Raw genomic sequence first — 14,015 nt, 5'->3', positions numbered from 1 at the left:
TCCCTCCCTTCCTTCCTTTCCCCCTCCCTCCCTCTCCCCCTCCCTCCCTCTCCCTCTCTTCCTCTCCCTCTCTTCCTCTCTTCCTCTCTTCCCTCTCTAAAATTCTGTTTAACTGTTCTTTTTCAGTGTTTAACAGTAGCCTCTGATTTAATCTTTTTCCCTTTTCTTTCTTTTCTCCCCCAGAGACATTCTCTATATAACAGCTCTGGCTGTCCTGGAACTCTCTTTCCAGACCAGGCTGGCCTTGAACTCATGGAGATCTGCCTGCTGCTGCTGCTGCCTCCCACATGCTGAGATTACAGGCGTGCGCTAACATGCCCACCTAAAGTTTTTTTTTTTTTCCCCTTAGTGTAACAAATAGCCCTGGAATAGTAACCGCTGGTTCTTGGTCATAGAACTCTAATATTGAGTAGTTGTGAGTCAGCTCATTCTGTGCTGACATTAAGGGAGTAGCTTTTACTAGTCTTAGTATGGGTTCAGGCGACTGTTATTCAAGAAGCGGGTGTAACTGATGTTTATTTATTTATTTTTTTAATAGTAGAAAACCTTTAAGATAAAAAAAATACAGTAAAACACTTGGAACATCCTTCTCATTGGGCATGTTCTCTGCTTGCAGACCTGAAACTTCCAGGATCTGTAACCAGTCCTTCAACCAAGAAGACTCTTAAGTAGGAATCTCTGTGATCCCTAGAGTATGACAGAAATCTATGTAACCCAGTCTTTTCAAGTTTGTAATTCACTGAGCAATACAACAGTTGAGTCAGTAAACTATGAGAACTAACATAGGATTTTATATGAACTCTGTTGGAGACAGGTGAGAATTCCAAATTAGTTGAAGTAGAACCGTGACTGATAACATCCGATAACTTTGCCCTCTAAGGGCTTGTGGCTAAGATCTGCACATGCTAGTAGCTGAATCCGTGGTTACAGTCACAGTTCCAGAAAAGAATGAGAAAAATCTGTTACAGTCTCATTTTGTAAATGATGAAACTGAGGGTGTAAATGTTTGTAAAATTTATTGACACTGTTGGCCTGGGACTAGGGTGAATGAGAAGTGTCAAGCACATAGGTCATGACTTTTATAGACTCTGCTTAAATATGACATGATTGCGTGGACCTCACCCACAGTGGGACTTACCTTAAATACTTGGGAAACCCAGAACAGTGTGAGGTGAAAACACTGCATGGCACACCTGTGAGAGTGGGTTGGACAGTCTCTGAGCGAATGAATTGAGTGCACAGCTGCAGTCCAGGGGCCTCTCAGAAAGAGACAAATACATGATGGAGAATGTGCATATTTTATTTATTTTTGTAGAATAGTAAGGGACTCAGGTTATTCTAAGTCACCAAATAATGTAGAGCATTATTGATATAGAACATAATTCTTACCCTGAGGGCCAAATTGAATAACAATGCTAGTGTGGTGTTGACTATATTCTTCTAGGGAGAGAGTAGGTAGGGACAGTGGCAAAAGGACGGAGGAAGGCTGTGCTTCATGCTGTGCATAGGAATATTATTGCTGTTGTCTGGAAGTACATTTATGGCAAGCTTCTTAGGCAGGAATGGAGTGTGGTGAATTGTCCCTTTTCTTTTGGTCAAGGAGACATGCTGAACACAGGTGCTGAGCTACATTTTTTAAGTGGAGAAATGTCCTCTCTAAAATTATTTAAATAGCTTATAAAATGAAATTTGTTAAGAGTCACATTAGAGCCGGTTGTGGTGGCGCACGCCGGTAGGATTTGCTGAAGGAGGCAGAGGCAGGAGGATCACGAGTTCGAGGCCAGCCTGGGCTACACATTTTGCCGGGCGGTGGTGGCGCACGCCTGTAATCCCAGCACTCGGGAGGTAGAGGCAGGCGGATCTCTGTGAGTTCGAGGCCAGCCTGGTCTACCAAGGGAGTTCCAGGACAGGCTCCAAAGCTACAGAGAAACCCTGTCTCGAAAAACCAAAAAAAAAAAAAAGAGTCACATTAGATGAGGACTTTGTCATCATCTTACTTGCTAGTTCAGAAGGTAAGCATTGTATGAGTCAGGGTTGAATTCACCTTTATGTATTTGTACGTAGGATGTTGAGATAGAGTCTGCCTCTTCCTCTTTCTCAGAGTTCTTTGGATAGGGTAGATGTTGAGTAAAGTGCTTGTTGTTCAGGCCTAGTGACTTCTTTTAATCCTGGACCATGTAAAGAGGAGTTTTAGGGCAGTTCTCTTGGAACTGTGTCATCAATCTCCTGTGAATTGACATACAGGGAAAACGGAGCCTAGTTGTCACCCTGCTTAAGCTAAGTATAGCTTTCATTTATCTTGTGTAGCTATCAGAAGTAGCTCCCCTTATTGCCTACAGTTAGGAATTGCAGAATAGTTAAAAACAGTTTCAGGTTGGAATGTACCATAGAAGTATTTTAATCTCTCTTTCCATTGTATGACTGAATAATCTATATGAAATGAGTGTGCTAAGATTTGAAAGCAGAAAAAGTTGAATATAACAGAGTACTTGAAACAATTTTTGAGAAGGTATTACCATAGAAATATTTTAATTTCTTTTACATCATGTGCTCAATTAATCTGTGTGAACTGAGTTGTGCAAATGTTTTGAAAGCAAAAAATTCACTGTCATTTTTCTTCATTCTTGTAGAGTAAAATAGTGAGAGTATTAAATTTATGGCAGAAGAATAATGTTTTTAAGAGTGAGATTATCCAGCCTCTTCTGGATATGGCAGCAGGAATTCCTCCTCCTGTTGTCACCCCTGTTTTGGCCAGCACCACTGCAGCCATGAGCAATACTCCAGGTATGTATCTGTAGTGCATACTTGGTTTCTTAGACTCAGGTCATACTCATTACCCTGCCATTCATGTGTAAAATGACAAGGTAGCAGTTTAGAGCGATTTGTTCATCATTAGATAATTGAAAGAAAGTGACTTGAAGGCTTAGTGTGGTGGCAAATGCTTGAAGTCAGACAGAGGTAGAGACAGAGGCAGGTATATCTCTTTGAGATCATGAAATGAAATTAGTTTTGCTGTTAATCTAAAATTAGGAAAGTTTGAAAATTGATTTTCTTGTTCTTCAGTCACCAAAACCATACATCTTGGAAACTGTTGATTATAGTTAATTTTTGTTTTGTTTTGCACTCCCAGGGATTGAATGCAGGGCCTTGCATAGGCCCAGCACTTCCACTGAGCCACATCTGCAGTTCTCAGGGAAGGTTCTCCTGATTTAGGTTGTTTGTAACTCCTTAAACTTGTGTATAACTTAACTTGATGTTTACAGGAAATATGGTGGATGTCATTTTTAAGAAGACCCAAAGTATTGCTTAATAAAGCCCAATTATCTCAAAAAATTTATCTTCTTGGAGCATTTAAATGTTATTTTCAGTTTTACTCTGAGCCCAACATTTGTTAACTTTTTGGTATATAGTTTTTGTTGTACACATGTCTATGAACAGCTTTATATGTATAAATGACTTTTCAGCTAAACATGGTTTTATGTTATACAAACTCACAGCTTTTATCAGCAGAGATTGTAGGCTTGTTGTTTCCTCCTGTTAAAGAATTTTCTCAGGGGTACCTGGTGATGCACCTCTTTGATCCTAGCACTCAGATACAGAGGCAGGTGGATCTCTGTGTTCAAGGCCAGCCTGGTCTACAGATGGAGTTTCAGGATAGCCAAGGCTACAAACAGAAACCCTGTCTTTGAAAGCCAAAAATAAATAAGTAAATAAAAATTACAAGAATTTTGTGTTGTAAAAATTTGATGGCTTCCATACAGTAGTAGCTTGGTTTGTTTAAGACAAGTTTGATCAGATCCCATGGGGGTAGAGTGGAGGTTTCTTTCCTGTTTGTAAAACTGCCTAATCACATAAAGGCTTTATGTGGTTTTCAAGATGGAGGCAATGAAATGAAAATAAACTATTTGATTATATTTTATATTAACTAAATAAATCTTTTCACCTTTTAAGTATTAATTAATTAATTTTTGGATGTGTGTGTATGTCTTTTCCAAAAGGAACCCCTGTGACACCTGTTACTCCAGCCAATGTGGTTCAAGGCTTACCTGATCCATGGGTTTCTCAGATAACAAACACAGACACATTGGCAGCCGTTGCTCAGATCTTACAAAGTCCTCAAGGTCAGCAGGTGAGCAGTCCTGTTATCAAGAAGGTTCAGAATGCATCATCTTCCTAATGTGTGGCTTCATAACATACCACTTTATTTTGTCGTCTTTCCTTTTAACAGTGGGAACTCTGCACTTGTAACTGCAGAGTTACCCTTGTAGTTTTTACTCAGTAATCCATCATGAACATCATCTTGTCATTAATGTTTGCTATGTAGTAAATTCTTTCTGTATCAGAATACTGAGGTAGCACATACCTTGTGCCAACCATTGATAGGTACCAATTGCTGTCCCACAGATAAACCCGGGTGCTTCCTGTTGTCATTGTAGTAGGAGCCAGTAGAATATGAAGTCACTGTAGAAAAAGTTACTGCTGTGTTGATTTTAACAGTGCCCATGGGGAAAATGGAGGTGTCAGAGGAACAGTAGAGTACAGTTGTGTAAAGGAGGGGTTGGCAGCTTTGTTTGCCCTATTCCTGTGTTGCTTCCTTCATTCTAAGTGCTTTAGTGAGTGTGTGTCTCTTATGCCATTGTTGACCTTAGTGGTAAGGTCATGTTCATGCTTTTTTTGTACTGTATTAATTATATTGTTTCGATAATTGCATGACTCCACTTTGTTTCCTAATATTGCTGTGTTAAGGTATTCTGAGATTATTTATTCCATCTTGAATAGGATTTATCACTCCTCATACTAGTTGCTAATAGCAGCTTTTTCATTTTCATTTTTTTAATCTTTGCTGATAGTTATAAATTGTAACAACTATACTATGGGGTTTTTGTTTTACTTTTACTTTTTTTTATTTTTATTTTTTGCTTATGTATATGAGTGCTCAATTTGCATGTATGCCTTCATGGCAGAAGAGGGCATCAGATTTCATTATAGGTGGTTGTGGTCACTATATGGTTCTGGGAATTAAACTCAGGACCTCTGGGGAAGCAACCAGTGTTCTTCACCACTGAGCCATTGCTCTAACCCCTGTTTTTTGCTTTATTAACAATGTAATTGTCTGTGTTTATAAGCAGTAATATGATATTCAGTGCATATATAAAATTTGTAATGTTTAAATTGGGGTAAATGGCATATTTACCACCTCTGCTATTTATTCTTTTTGTTGTGAAAAGTCAAATCCTCTTTACTGGATGTGATAATCATTGTCAACTATAATGCCTTGCTTGTTATAGAGCGTTAGTTAACAACAGGACTATTAAAGGGTTAACTACAACCTGGATTGTTTGTACTAGGGACTTCTTACATAATCATAGATAGTTTATTATTATAAGAAGTGTTTTGTGTGCATGCATATAAGTGTGTGGAGGCCACAACTTGTATGAATTGATTCATTCCTACCATGTGGTTCCTGGGAATTGAATAAACCCATGTTGTCAGGCTTGAAAGCACCCTTACCCATGGGAGATACCTCACCAGGTAGCTCTCTTTGTTTGTTTGTTCGTTTTATGTGCTTTTAAAGACTTTATTTTATTTATGTGTATATGTGGAGGCCAGAAGAGGGCATTGGATCCTCTGGAGCTGGGGTTACGGGTGGTTGTGACCTGCCTGACATGAGTGCTGGGAACCAAACCTCAGTCCTGAAAGTGTGGCAGGTGCTACCACTGAACCTTTTTCAGCCCCATGCTTTGTTTTGTTTCTTAAAGGTGTGTGAAGAACCAGGAGTAGATATTGCTGCAATTGTAGTCTGCTCTATTCATCATTCGTGACACATTCTATTAAGTCTCAGACTATCCCTGTTGAATAGGTTTTTCTTCTCTTTTCAGGAAATGTGTTCTTAGATACTAAATCTGATATAAAAGCTGTTGTTCTGGTCAGGGCTTAGCTCTTGTGGAATTAATTGAGTGAGGACGAGAAGCTTAGCTAAAGCATCCAGCCTGTGAGGAGTTCTTTGTTCTGTTGTTAGAATGTGCCTGTTTCGTCTGCAATACTCATGACTCTACAGAAGCAGGCCAGGCTTTTCAAGGGTTTACGTGCTACCCACTTCATCTGCTCTTGTGCTGTGGTAAACACTGACTGAAGCAACTCGGGAGGATAAGGGTTCTTTGATTTTACACTTCCAAGTGACAGTCTGTCATTGAGGGAACCCAAGGCAGCAACCTGGAGTTATAGACACCATAGAAGTTCCCTGCTCGTGTTCAGCTACCTTCCTTATTTATGCTAGATCCTGTTGTCTAGGGATAACACACCCATAGTTACCTGGGTTGACCTACTTCAATTAGTAGTTAAGAAAATGCTACTAAAGACATGGCCATAGACTCATCTGACTGAGGTAGTTCTTCTGTTGAGGTTCCTTCTTCCCAAGTGACATTAAGTTTGCATCAGATTGACACCTGAAGGGGAATGCACCAGATGGGGGGAAATACAAGTGGGCTTCGGTGAGAAAGGTGCTCAGCTGGCGGGGGTGGGGATTTGGGGTGGTGGTGCCCGGTTAGATGTGGGGAAGCACGAATAAAGTAATGCCACACTAGCTCCAAATAGGGTGTAATAAGAGGTTCTTTACTAAATGGAAACAGGAATGGAATCCAACATCTAGGTGTGACAAGCTATGGGTGGGGAGGGAGAGAGCCAGTGGTCCCACGTCTTTTTTGATACCCAAAGCCACACCCAACCTTGTCCAGATTCTCAAAGGTCATTGGCTAATAGTGGTTCCCCATTAGAAATCTAAAATCTAACTATGACATTCCACCCCTTATTAACTTTGACATAACAAATATACATCTAAACCATAACTTCTCCTTTGTCTGTTGACCAAATCTTGCATTAAGTCATAGTATAAAGCACACTACAGCTTTAAAAATCCCACAGTCTTAGAATTTGACATCTTGAAACCAGTGTCCTTAAAAAATCCTCATCTCTCTTCATTGTGGGCTCCTGTAGTTTCCACAATGTTTTGCTTACTTTCTTATTCCAAGAATGAAGAACCGGTACACAGTCAAACTGAAGCCAATATCCAGCAGTGTAAAAAAAAGCTCAGTGTCTGAATCATTATCAGGGCCAATTCCAGAGTGTTAGGCAGTTCCATTTCTCTGTCTCTGCCATTCACAAACACACAGCTTGGCTCATAGACTCAGTGCCTCACATGTCCCTGATGGACTTTGCACAGTCCTGGCATCTCCAGTATGCTGGGGTCATCACTGCAGCTGAGGCTGCACCTTTGCCAACGGTCTTTCCTGGCTTCTTCAGGGACACTCTTTATCTGTTTATTTTTATTTTGTGTGTATGGGTGTTTCCCCTCAATATCTGTGCACCGCATCCTTGCCCAGTACTCTAGGCAAGTAATCACTTGCCTAGGCCAGAAAGGGGGATCAGTCCCTAGGACTAGAGTTATGGATGGTTGTGAACTACCATATACATGCAGAAATTGAACCTGGGTCTTCTGGAAGAGCACCCAGTGCTCCCATAGTGATGCTTTTCACCTTCTTTAGTGACTCCTTCAGTCATTCAAAACCATCTCCACATTGGAGACAGTCTTTGCCAGATTGTCCACCAGCCCCCTGATGTGCAGCCTCAGCCCCCCAGCCATAAAGAAATACTTCCCAGATGAATTCTTTGTGACTGATTTTTTTTTCAGCCCCAGCTGTCCAGCCTCCATTGTCCCAGCAAAGCATATTTTCATGTCTTCATGTTAAAATACCATAACTAAAGGTGACTTATGGAATAGTTAACTGTGACTTAGATGTCCAGAGGGAGAAAATCCAGAGTGGAAAGGGAAGCTCGTCAACAGGCAGCTACAACAGAAAGCTGGTCAATGACATTTTGTCACACAGGAAGCTCAGAGATCACATCTTCAACTGTGAACACAAACAAAGAATATGAGCTAGAAGTGTGGCAAAGCTCTAAGTTCTCAGAATATGTTTCCATTCTCAGTGTTGTGTTTTCTTCTTTGGCCAGGTTGCACCCTACCTTACCCAAAAGTTGATAACCTCCCCAAACAGCACCATCATCAGGGGGCCTACACATGTTCAAATACTTGCGCAGATAGGGGGCATTTCTCATTCACACTGTCACATATTAGAAACACTTTCTCTGTAGGATGATAAAATTTATTGGATAAAAAGGTTTATTCATTCATAAAGACCAAATACCCCTCCCAAAAAAATTATGATTTTTTTTTTCCCTTCCAGCTTCAGCAGCTAATACAAACCTTACAGATCCAACAGCAGAAGCCCCAGCCTTCCATCCTACAGGCCTTGGATGCTGGTCTTGTGGTTCAGTTGCAGGCACTTACAGCACAGCTTACAGCTGCAGCTGCGGCAGCCAACTCGCTTACACCCTTGGATCAGGGAGTCTCTTTCAACAAGGTAGTCATTAAAAATACTGATGTTTTTAAGTGAACTGGTAAACCTTATGTCATATCATTTACAGTCTTCTTTGTAAATTATAATTTCATAGACTTATTTTGTGTGTGTTTTTGATAGCACCTTTATGTGTAGCGCATTTTGGCTTCTAATACACAGTCTGTTTGCCTCAGCCTCCCCAGTGCTGATTTTGGTGGTTTATGTTCTATAATTTGACTTGATAAAATAATATTTGGAAACTCAAAAGAAAAATTTTCTGTAAGTTCACATTACTGTATATTTTATGTTTAGGTTTAACTATGAAAAATAGTGTTTTTAAAATTGAGGCTGTTTCATGAATAATTTTTTGTGTGATATCCTCTTCATGGTTGTCAGTTAGAAGTATATCTTGAAAGTGCTGTGTGTGTTTTCACATAGGCACATACAAATGTGTCTTTTTTTTTTTCTCTCTCTCTCTCTTTGATCTTTTCGGGCCTGCCACCCTGCTCCGAGATAATCACATGGAGACTTAGTCTTACTTATGAATGCCTGGCCTTAGCTTGGCTTGTTTCTAGCTGTTCTTAAATTATCCTGTCTACCTTTTGTCTCTAGGCTTCTATCTTCTTCTATTTATCTTTTTTTATAACTATTTTATTTTGTTCTTAGATTTATTATGTATACAGTGTTCTGCCCATATCCATGCAGACCAGAAGAGGGCACCAGATCTCATTAAGGATGGTTGTAAGCCACCATGTGGTTGCTGGGAATTGAACTCAGGACCACTAGAAGAGCAGTTAGTGCTCTTAACCGCTGGCTGACCCATCTCTCCAGCCCCCTTCTGTTTGGGTGACTGGCCCCTGGTGTCCTTTTTACTTTTTTCATTCCTCCCTATAATAATATTTCATTTGTATTTTAATAAGTAAAGCTTAGAAGTGAGAACCAGTGGCTGAATGTTTTGCTTTTCTGAACTTCAGATTGAACCCCACTATCTGTCTCTTGGTTTTTATTAATTGTGCTACACCTCCCTCTTATCTCTTATTTATTTTCTCTGCCTGCCAGTCCTGCTTATTCTCTTTCCTACCTAGCTATTGCCTACTCAGCTCTTTATCAAACCAAAATGTGTTTTAGACAAAGTAACACAGCTTCATAGAGTTAAACGAATGCAATATATCTTTCCATCATTAAACAAATGTTCTGCAGCATTAACACATGTAACTGACTCATTTGATGTTATTTCAGCTTACATTCTACAACATGTATGTATGCTATTTATTTTTATAGGAAAATCAGTACTGGTTTCTTAGGTAATGATTTTATTTCTTGGATAATGAACCGTTTGGCCAGTCACTCTTAATTTAGTAGGTAAACCACATTTTAACATCAAGTTTTTACTAGGACTAGTTAACAATTGATTTTTTTTTAAGTTACAGTTAAATAATCCTTCATTTTCTTTAAATATTGTTTTGTGAGCTGGGCATGGTGGTGGCACATGTCTTTAATCCCAACACTTGGGGACATAGAGGCAGGCAGATCTATGAGTTAGAGGTCAACCTGGTCTACACAACAAATTCCAGGATAGCTAGGGATATACCCAAGAAACCCCATCTTGAAAAATGAAACTTTTAGTATTTTGCTGGTTATGTGAAAATGGTTTTGCTCTATGATGATGAAGTAGTCCTTTGAGTCCTCAGTCATTTCTGCACCTCATTTCTGGAGGAGCTTGAAACTGTATGAATTTCTGTCTACACATAATTATGATAATGCTTAATAAGTAAATTAGTGAAAATAGAAAAACAGTAATATACTGAGACTATATGAAGATTTCTCTCGAAAGAATCATAGCAATAATATTTTCATACTATACTTGTGAATGAGAGTGAAATTGCACGGAAATATGTGTAAGGGCCTACTTTATGTTACAGTGCTCTGAAAGCATGCATATGGCATAATGTGAAATGACTCACAACACTATTTCCCGTTATTTTGTGGTATCCACGTGGAAGCACTTTTTAATTTGTCTCTTTCTCTGTCCATAGAAGTTGATGGATAGGTTTGACTTTGGGGAAGATTCTGAGCACAGTGAAGAATCCAAAAAGGAAATTCCTACTCCTCAACTGTAAGAATTATGTTTTTCTTTAGAGCTGTATTTTCTTTTTCTTGTTGTTCTCAATCCTCAGTGGGGTGTTAACAGTCTAAACTGTAGGGGTGCTGTTTCAGGCTTTAAGCACTGAAATTATGGAGGGTCGTGGACTTGCTGTCTTGTTACCTCTCTAGGTTATTGGAACTCTTTCGGATCTTTGCAAATAGTTGGACTATATTAAAGTTCCCTATAGGAAAATTGATAAGCATTGTTAAGACAGTTATGATATATTTTTATCTCTGTTGGCTTTAAGTAACTTAGTTTTAAGAATATTTGTAATAGGAGGACCAATGCTTCTGCTGAAGTCTACTTCTAGAAATGGCAATTTCTGACAAATGCATTAGATTGAAATTATATGTGTTTCATTTATTTAAAAAATGGATTTTATGTTTTTATTTAAATTGTTGTACAGAATCCTGTGTTTTGTGAGGGGATTTCTAAAGACTGGTAGGAGAATATGAGAGGCGGGAGAGATGACTGACAGAAGCATTTGGGACCCTCATTCAAACAGAGTGTATTTATATATATAAAATATTAATACATCCTTTTGATACAGGGATTTTCCTTGACAAAGTTTAAAAGTAGTATTTGAATGGAGTTGGGAGGGCTGTTTAAGATCTTGTAGATGAAGGAGCTAAGCAGTTAAGAATTCCTTAATAGTCTGGATGGTAGAGTCCGTGCTTTCTTACCTTCCGAGGAAAGAACTCGTGGGACTCTTATTGTCACATGCCATCTTGTTGAACTGAATTCCCTCATTTCTAGATACTAATTCAAACCTTGTGTTTTGAAGAAAGGAAATAAATTGGCTCCATTGTTTTAAGACATGGCCTTACGATATTTGAAAATAGATATTATTCTCCCCATAGGTTTTTTTGCTACAGATGATATACTCTTTTTTTTTCAACTGTTTCAAGACCTGTCACCATTCTGCCTGCCCCTTTTGGGATGCCCTCTTTTTTCCGTGTCTTACCCATGGCACTTAGAAGTCCAGCTGTATCCCAGGTGTGACTTTCCCAGAGTATAGTTACAGTATCATTTTCTCTTTTATCTAGCTCTGTCTGTTACTGTTAGCATACCTAATACCATGATGACTTTCTAAAGGGAACACACTGTAAAATTCATGGGGAGTGAAAATTATGGATTTTGCACATACTGATTGATAGACCATTTCCTACTGTCTCATGGTTAAACACGAGTTATTGCCAAAAACCCCACTTTTTTAAAAATTGACAATGTTTATATACTTATACCTTTTTGAAAGTGTTTTGAGATTCTCTTACAGTAAGCTAGTAAAAGTCACTAATTTGTATGTACAGCACACTCATGTGTGCAGCATGAGGCCCTGGTGTCAGTTCTGTAACAGAACACCTCTAGGCTTTGTCTGTTGAAACATTATTGAGTATATTTCTCTTCTACTGTATCAATGCTCCATAATACTACATTTTAGATCTTAGTATTTTATAAAGAATCCCCCGTAATAGAGTACACTGTGTCAGTGGTGTTTCATGTCACCTTTGGTACGTTTTAACTTGCATCTTCTCCCTTTGTTGCTCATTTTAGTTCTCATGTTTCCGAATCTGTGAACAACTCCATCTTCCATCAGATAGCAGAGCAGCTGCAGCAGCAGAACCTGGAGCACCTGCGGCAGCAGCTTTTGGAGCAGCAGCAGCCCCAGAAGGTCTGTGCCACCTGCAGTTATTACTCTCTGCAGATGGGCATGGTTTGGGACACTTGGGTATTGAACATTCTCAGTCTTTAGAGCTGTTCATTAGTCTTTGTTTTTTTTACCAGCCACTTCATGTCCTTTCTATGGTATTTCCTTTCCAATACCTTTGTAGCTATTCCTATTATAGAAAAAAAAAGTCTTCCGGCAGTGTAGTGAAATCATGTTATAGAAATGAATTTCATGATAAAGTGGAGAGAGAAGAAAGGTTTCACTTTAGAAGTGATAAAACATGTCACGCTATAGTCCAAGATTTAGTCTTAAAAAGGTACTTGTGACCTATATTAGAAACATTTCAGTTTGTGCCTAGTTATTAAAAATAATATCATCACCAGGCGGTGATAGCGCATGCCTTTAATCTCAGCACTGTGGAGGCAGAGGCAGGTGGATCTCTGTGAGTTCAAGGCCAGCCTGGCCTACAGAGTGAGTTTCAGGACAGCCAAGGCTACACAGAGAAACTCTTTCTTGAAAAGCCCCCCCCCAAAAAAAAAAAAGAAAGAAAAGAAAAAAAAGAAAGACAGAAAAAGCTATCAGTCATGAAGATAAAACAACCTACAGATATTTGTGTGACTGTACATTTTTAGGCAAGTGATACATAATAAAGACGGACAGGAAGTGGTTCTGCCTTTAGGTTATGTAACCTTTTTTTCTAAAGAAGTACAAACATTTGTAGAAATCCATGGCAAGATTCATTCTATAGTCTCTTTAATAGAGTTAAAAGTGCAGGATTCTGGGAACATGGAAGAAGACTCAGTACTTGTGGTATTTAAAGTAGTTTGAGACACAGTTAGAACCGGAGCTTGACCTTGTATATGCAAACAGTTAAAGTGAAGAATTCCAGGGGTACTTGTTGGACCTCATGAACACGGACTGATTTGATGAACTAGTTCTAATTGAAATGGTCTAAATAAGAGTCATATTTTTTGCTAAAATGATATTTACTGGAGAATACAAAAAGATAATTGGAATTTGTGTCAGTCAGTCATAGGAACAGTAACTACAAAGATAACAGACAAGAGGTGGTGCTTTCTCCAAACAGTAGAAGACTCCGAGTTGCCTTACGTCACTCTTACTTCCGAAGGTTTAGTAGAAAAAGCAAAATCAGGGCAGTACTCTCGGCACGGGAAATTTCTGAGAATTGGAAGGAAGCAAGTCTGAAGAATCTCACCAACCAAAACAAAACTTCTTACTCCATGCAATAGTTTCAAAAATAAGCCACATACGGCTTATTAAAGCCTTTAAAGAAATAGCAGTTAAGTCTCCATTGCCCAAGTTTTATCTAATGACAAATGATGTGGTAAAGTCAGAACCAGACAAGCAATCCTTTGCTAATGTGTCAAGTGCACAGCGAGTATGAAAGTGGCACACTTAATGCACAGGATGCTAACTTGGTGGCAGGTGTGTACAATAAGTTAGGCGATTCAAGATGGGATGAGTGATAACTCGGTGTTTAAGAGCACTTACAGCTTCTTTCAAGAGGACTGGAGGTGGGTTCCTAGCACCTGTGTTGGGTGGCTCACAACTCCTGTCACACCAGCTTTAGAAGACCATATGCCCAGGACACACGTGGGTTTGCTTGCAAACTTGTGTGTGAGCACACGCACATATGCACACACGTAAATCAATAAATAATTTGGGGGAGTGGGCGGTTTCAAGGCAGAATTTCATTCTGTTGCTCTGAATTCACTATGTAGACCAGACTGGCCTTGAATGCACAGATAGCTACCGATTTTGATTCCCAAGTGTCGGAATTAAAGGC

General features: G+C 39.3%; 1 protein-coding gene across 5 annotated transcripts in view; it reads left to right on the top strand.

Annotated features, from left to right (window-relative positions):
• Scaf8 (SR-related CTD associated factor 8) overlaps positions 1 to 14,015 on the top strand; it is a 200,585-nt gene that overhangs the window by 48,029 nt on the left and 138,541 nt on the right. For all 5 annotated transcript variants that reach the window (XR_003378364.1, XM_026787344.1, XM_026787345.1 and 2 more), the window contains 5 exons: positions 2,631 to 2,784; positions 3,999 to 4,129; positions 8,241 to 8,417; positions 10,430 to 10,509; positions 12,094 to 12,211. Coding sequence is in view for 4 of the 5 variants with exons in the window: in XM_026787344.1 (XP_026643145.1) it covers positions 2,631 to 2,784; positions 3,999 to 4,129; positions 8,241 to 8,417; positions 10,430 to 10,509; positions 12,094 to 12,211 (660 nt within the window). In the remaining variant the exon portion in view is untranslated. The remainder of the gene's footprint in view (positions 1 to 2,630; positions 2,785 to 3,998; positions 4,130 to 8,240; positions 8,418 to 10,429; positions 10,510 to 12,093; positions 12,212 to 14,015) is intronic.

The sequence above is a fragment of the Microtus ochrogaster genome, linkage group LG9 (genome assembly GCF_000317375.1).
Source record: "Microtus ochrogaster isolate Prairie Vole_2 linkage group LG9, MicOch1.0, whole genome shotgun sequence".
Lineage (NCBI taxonomy): Eukaryota > Metazoa > Chordata > Mammalia > Rodentia > Cricetidae > Microtus > Microtus ochrogaster.
The sequence above is the reverse complement of the archived record's forward strand: the minus strand, read 5'-3'. Positions and strand labels throughout refer to the sequence as shown.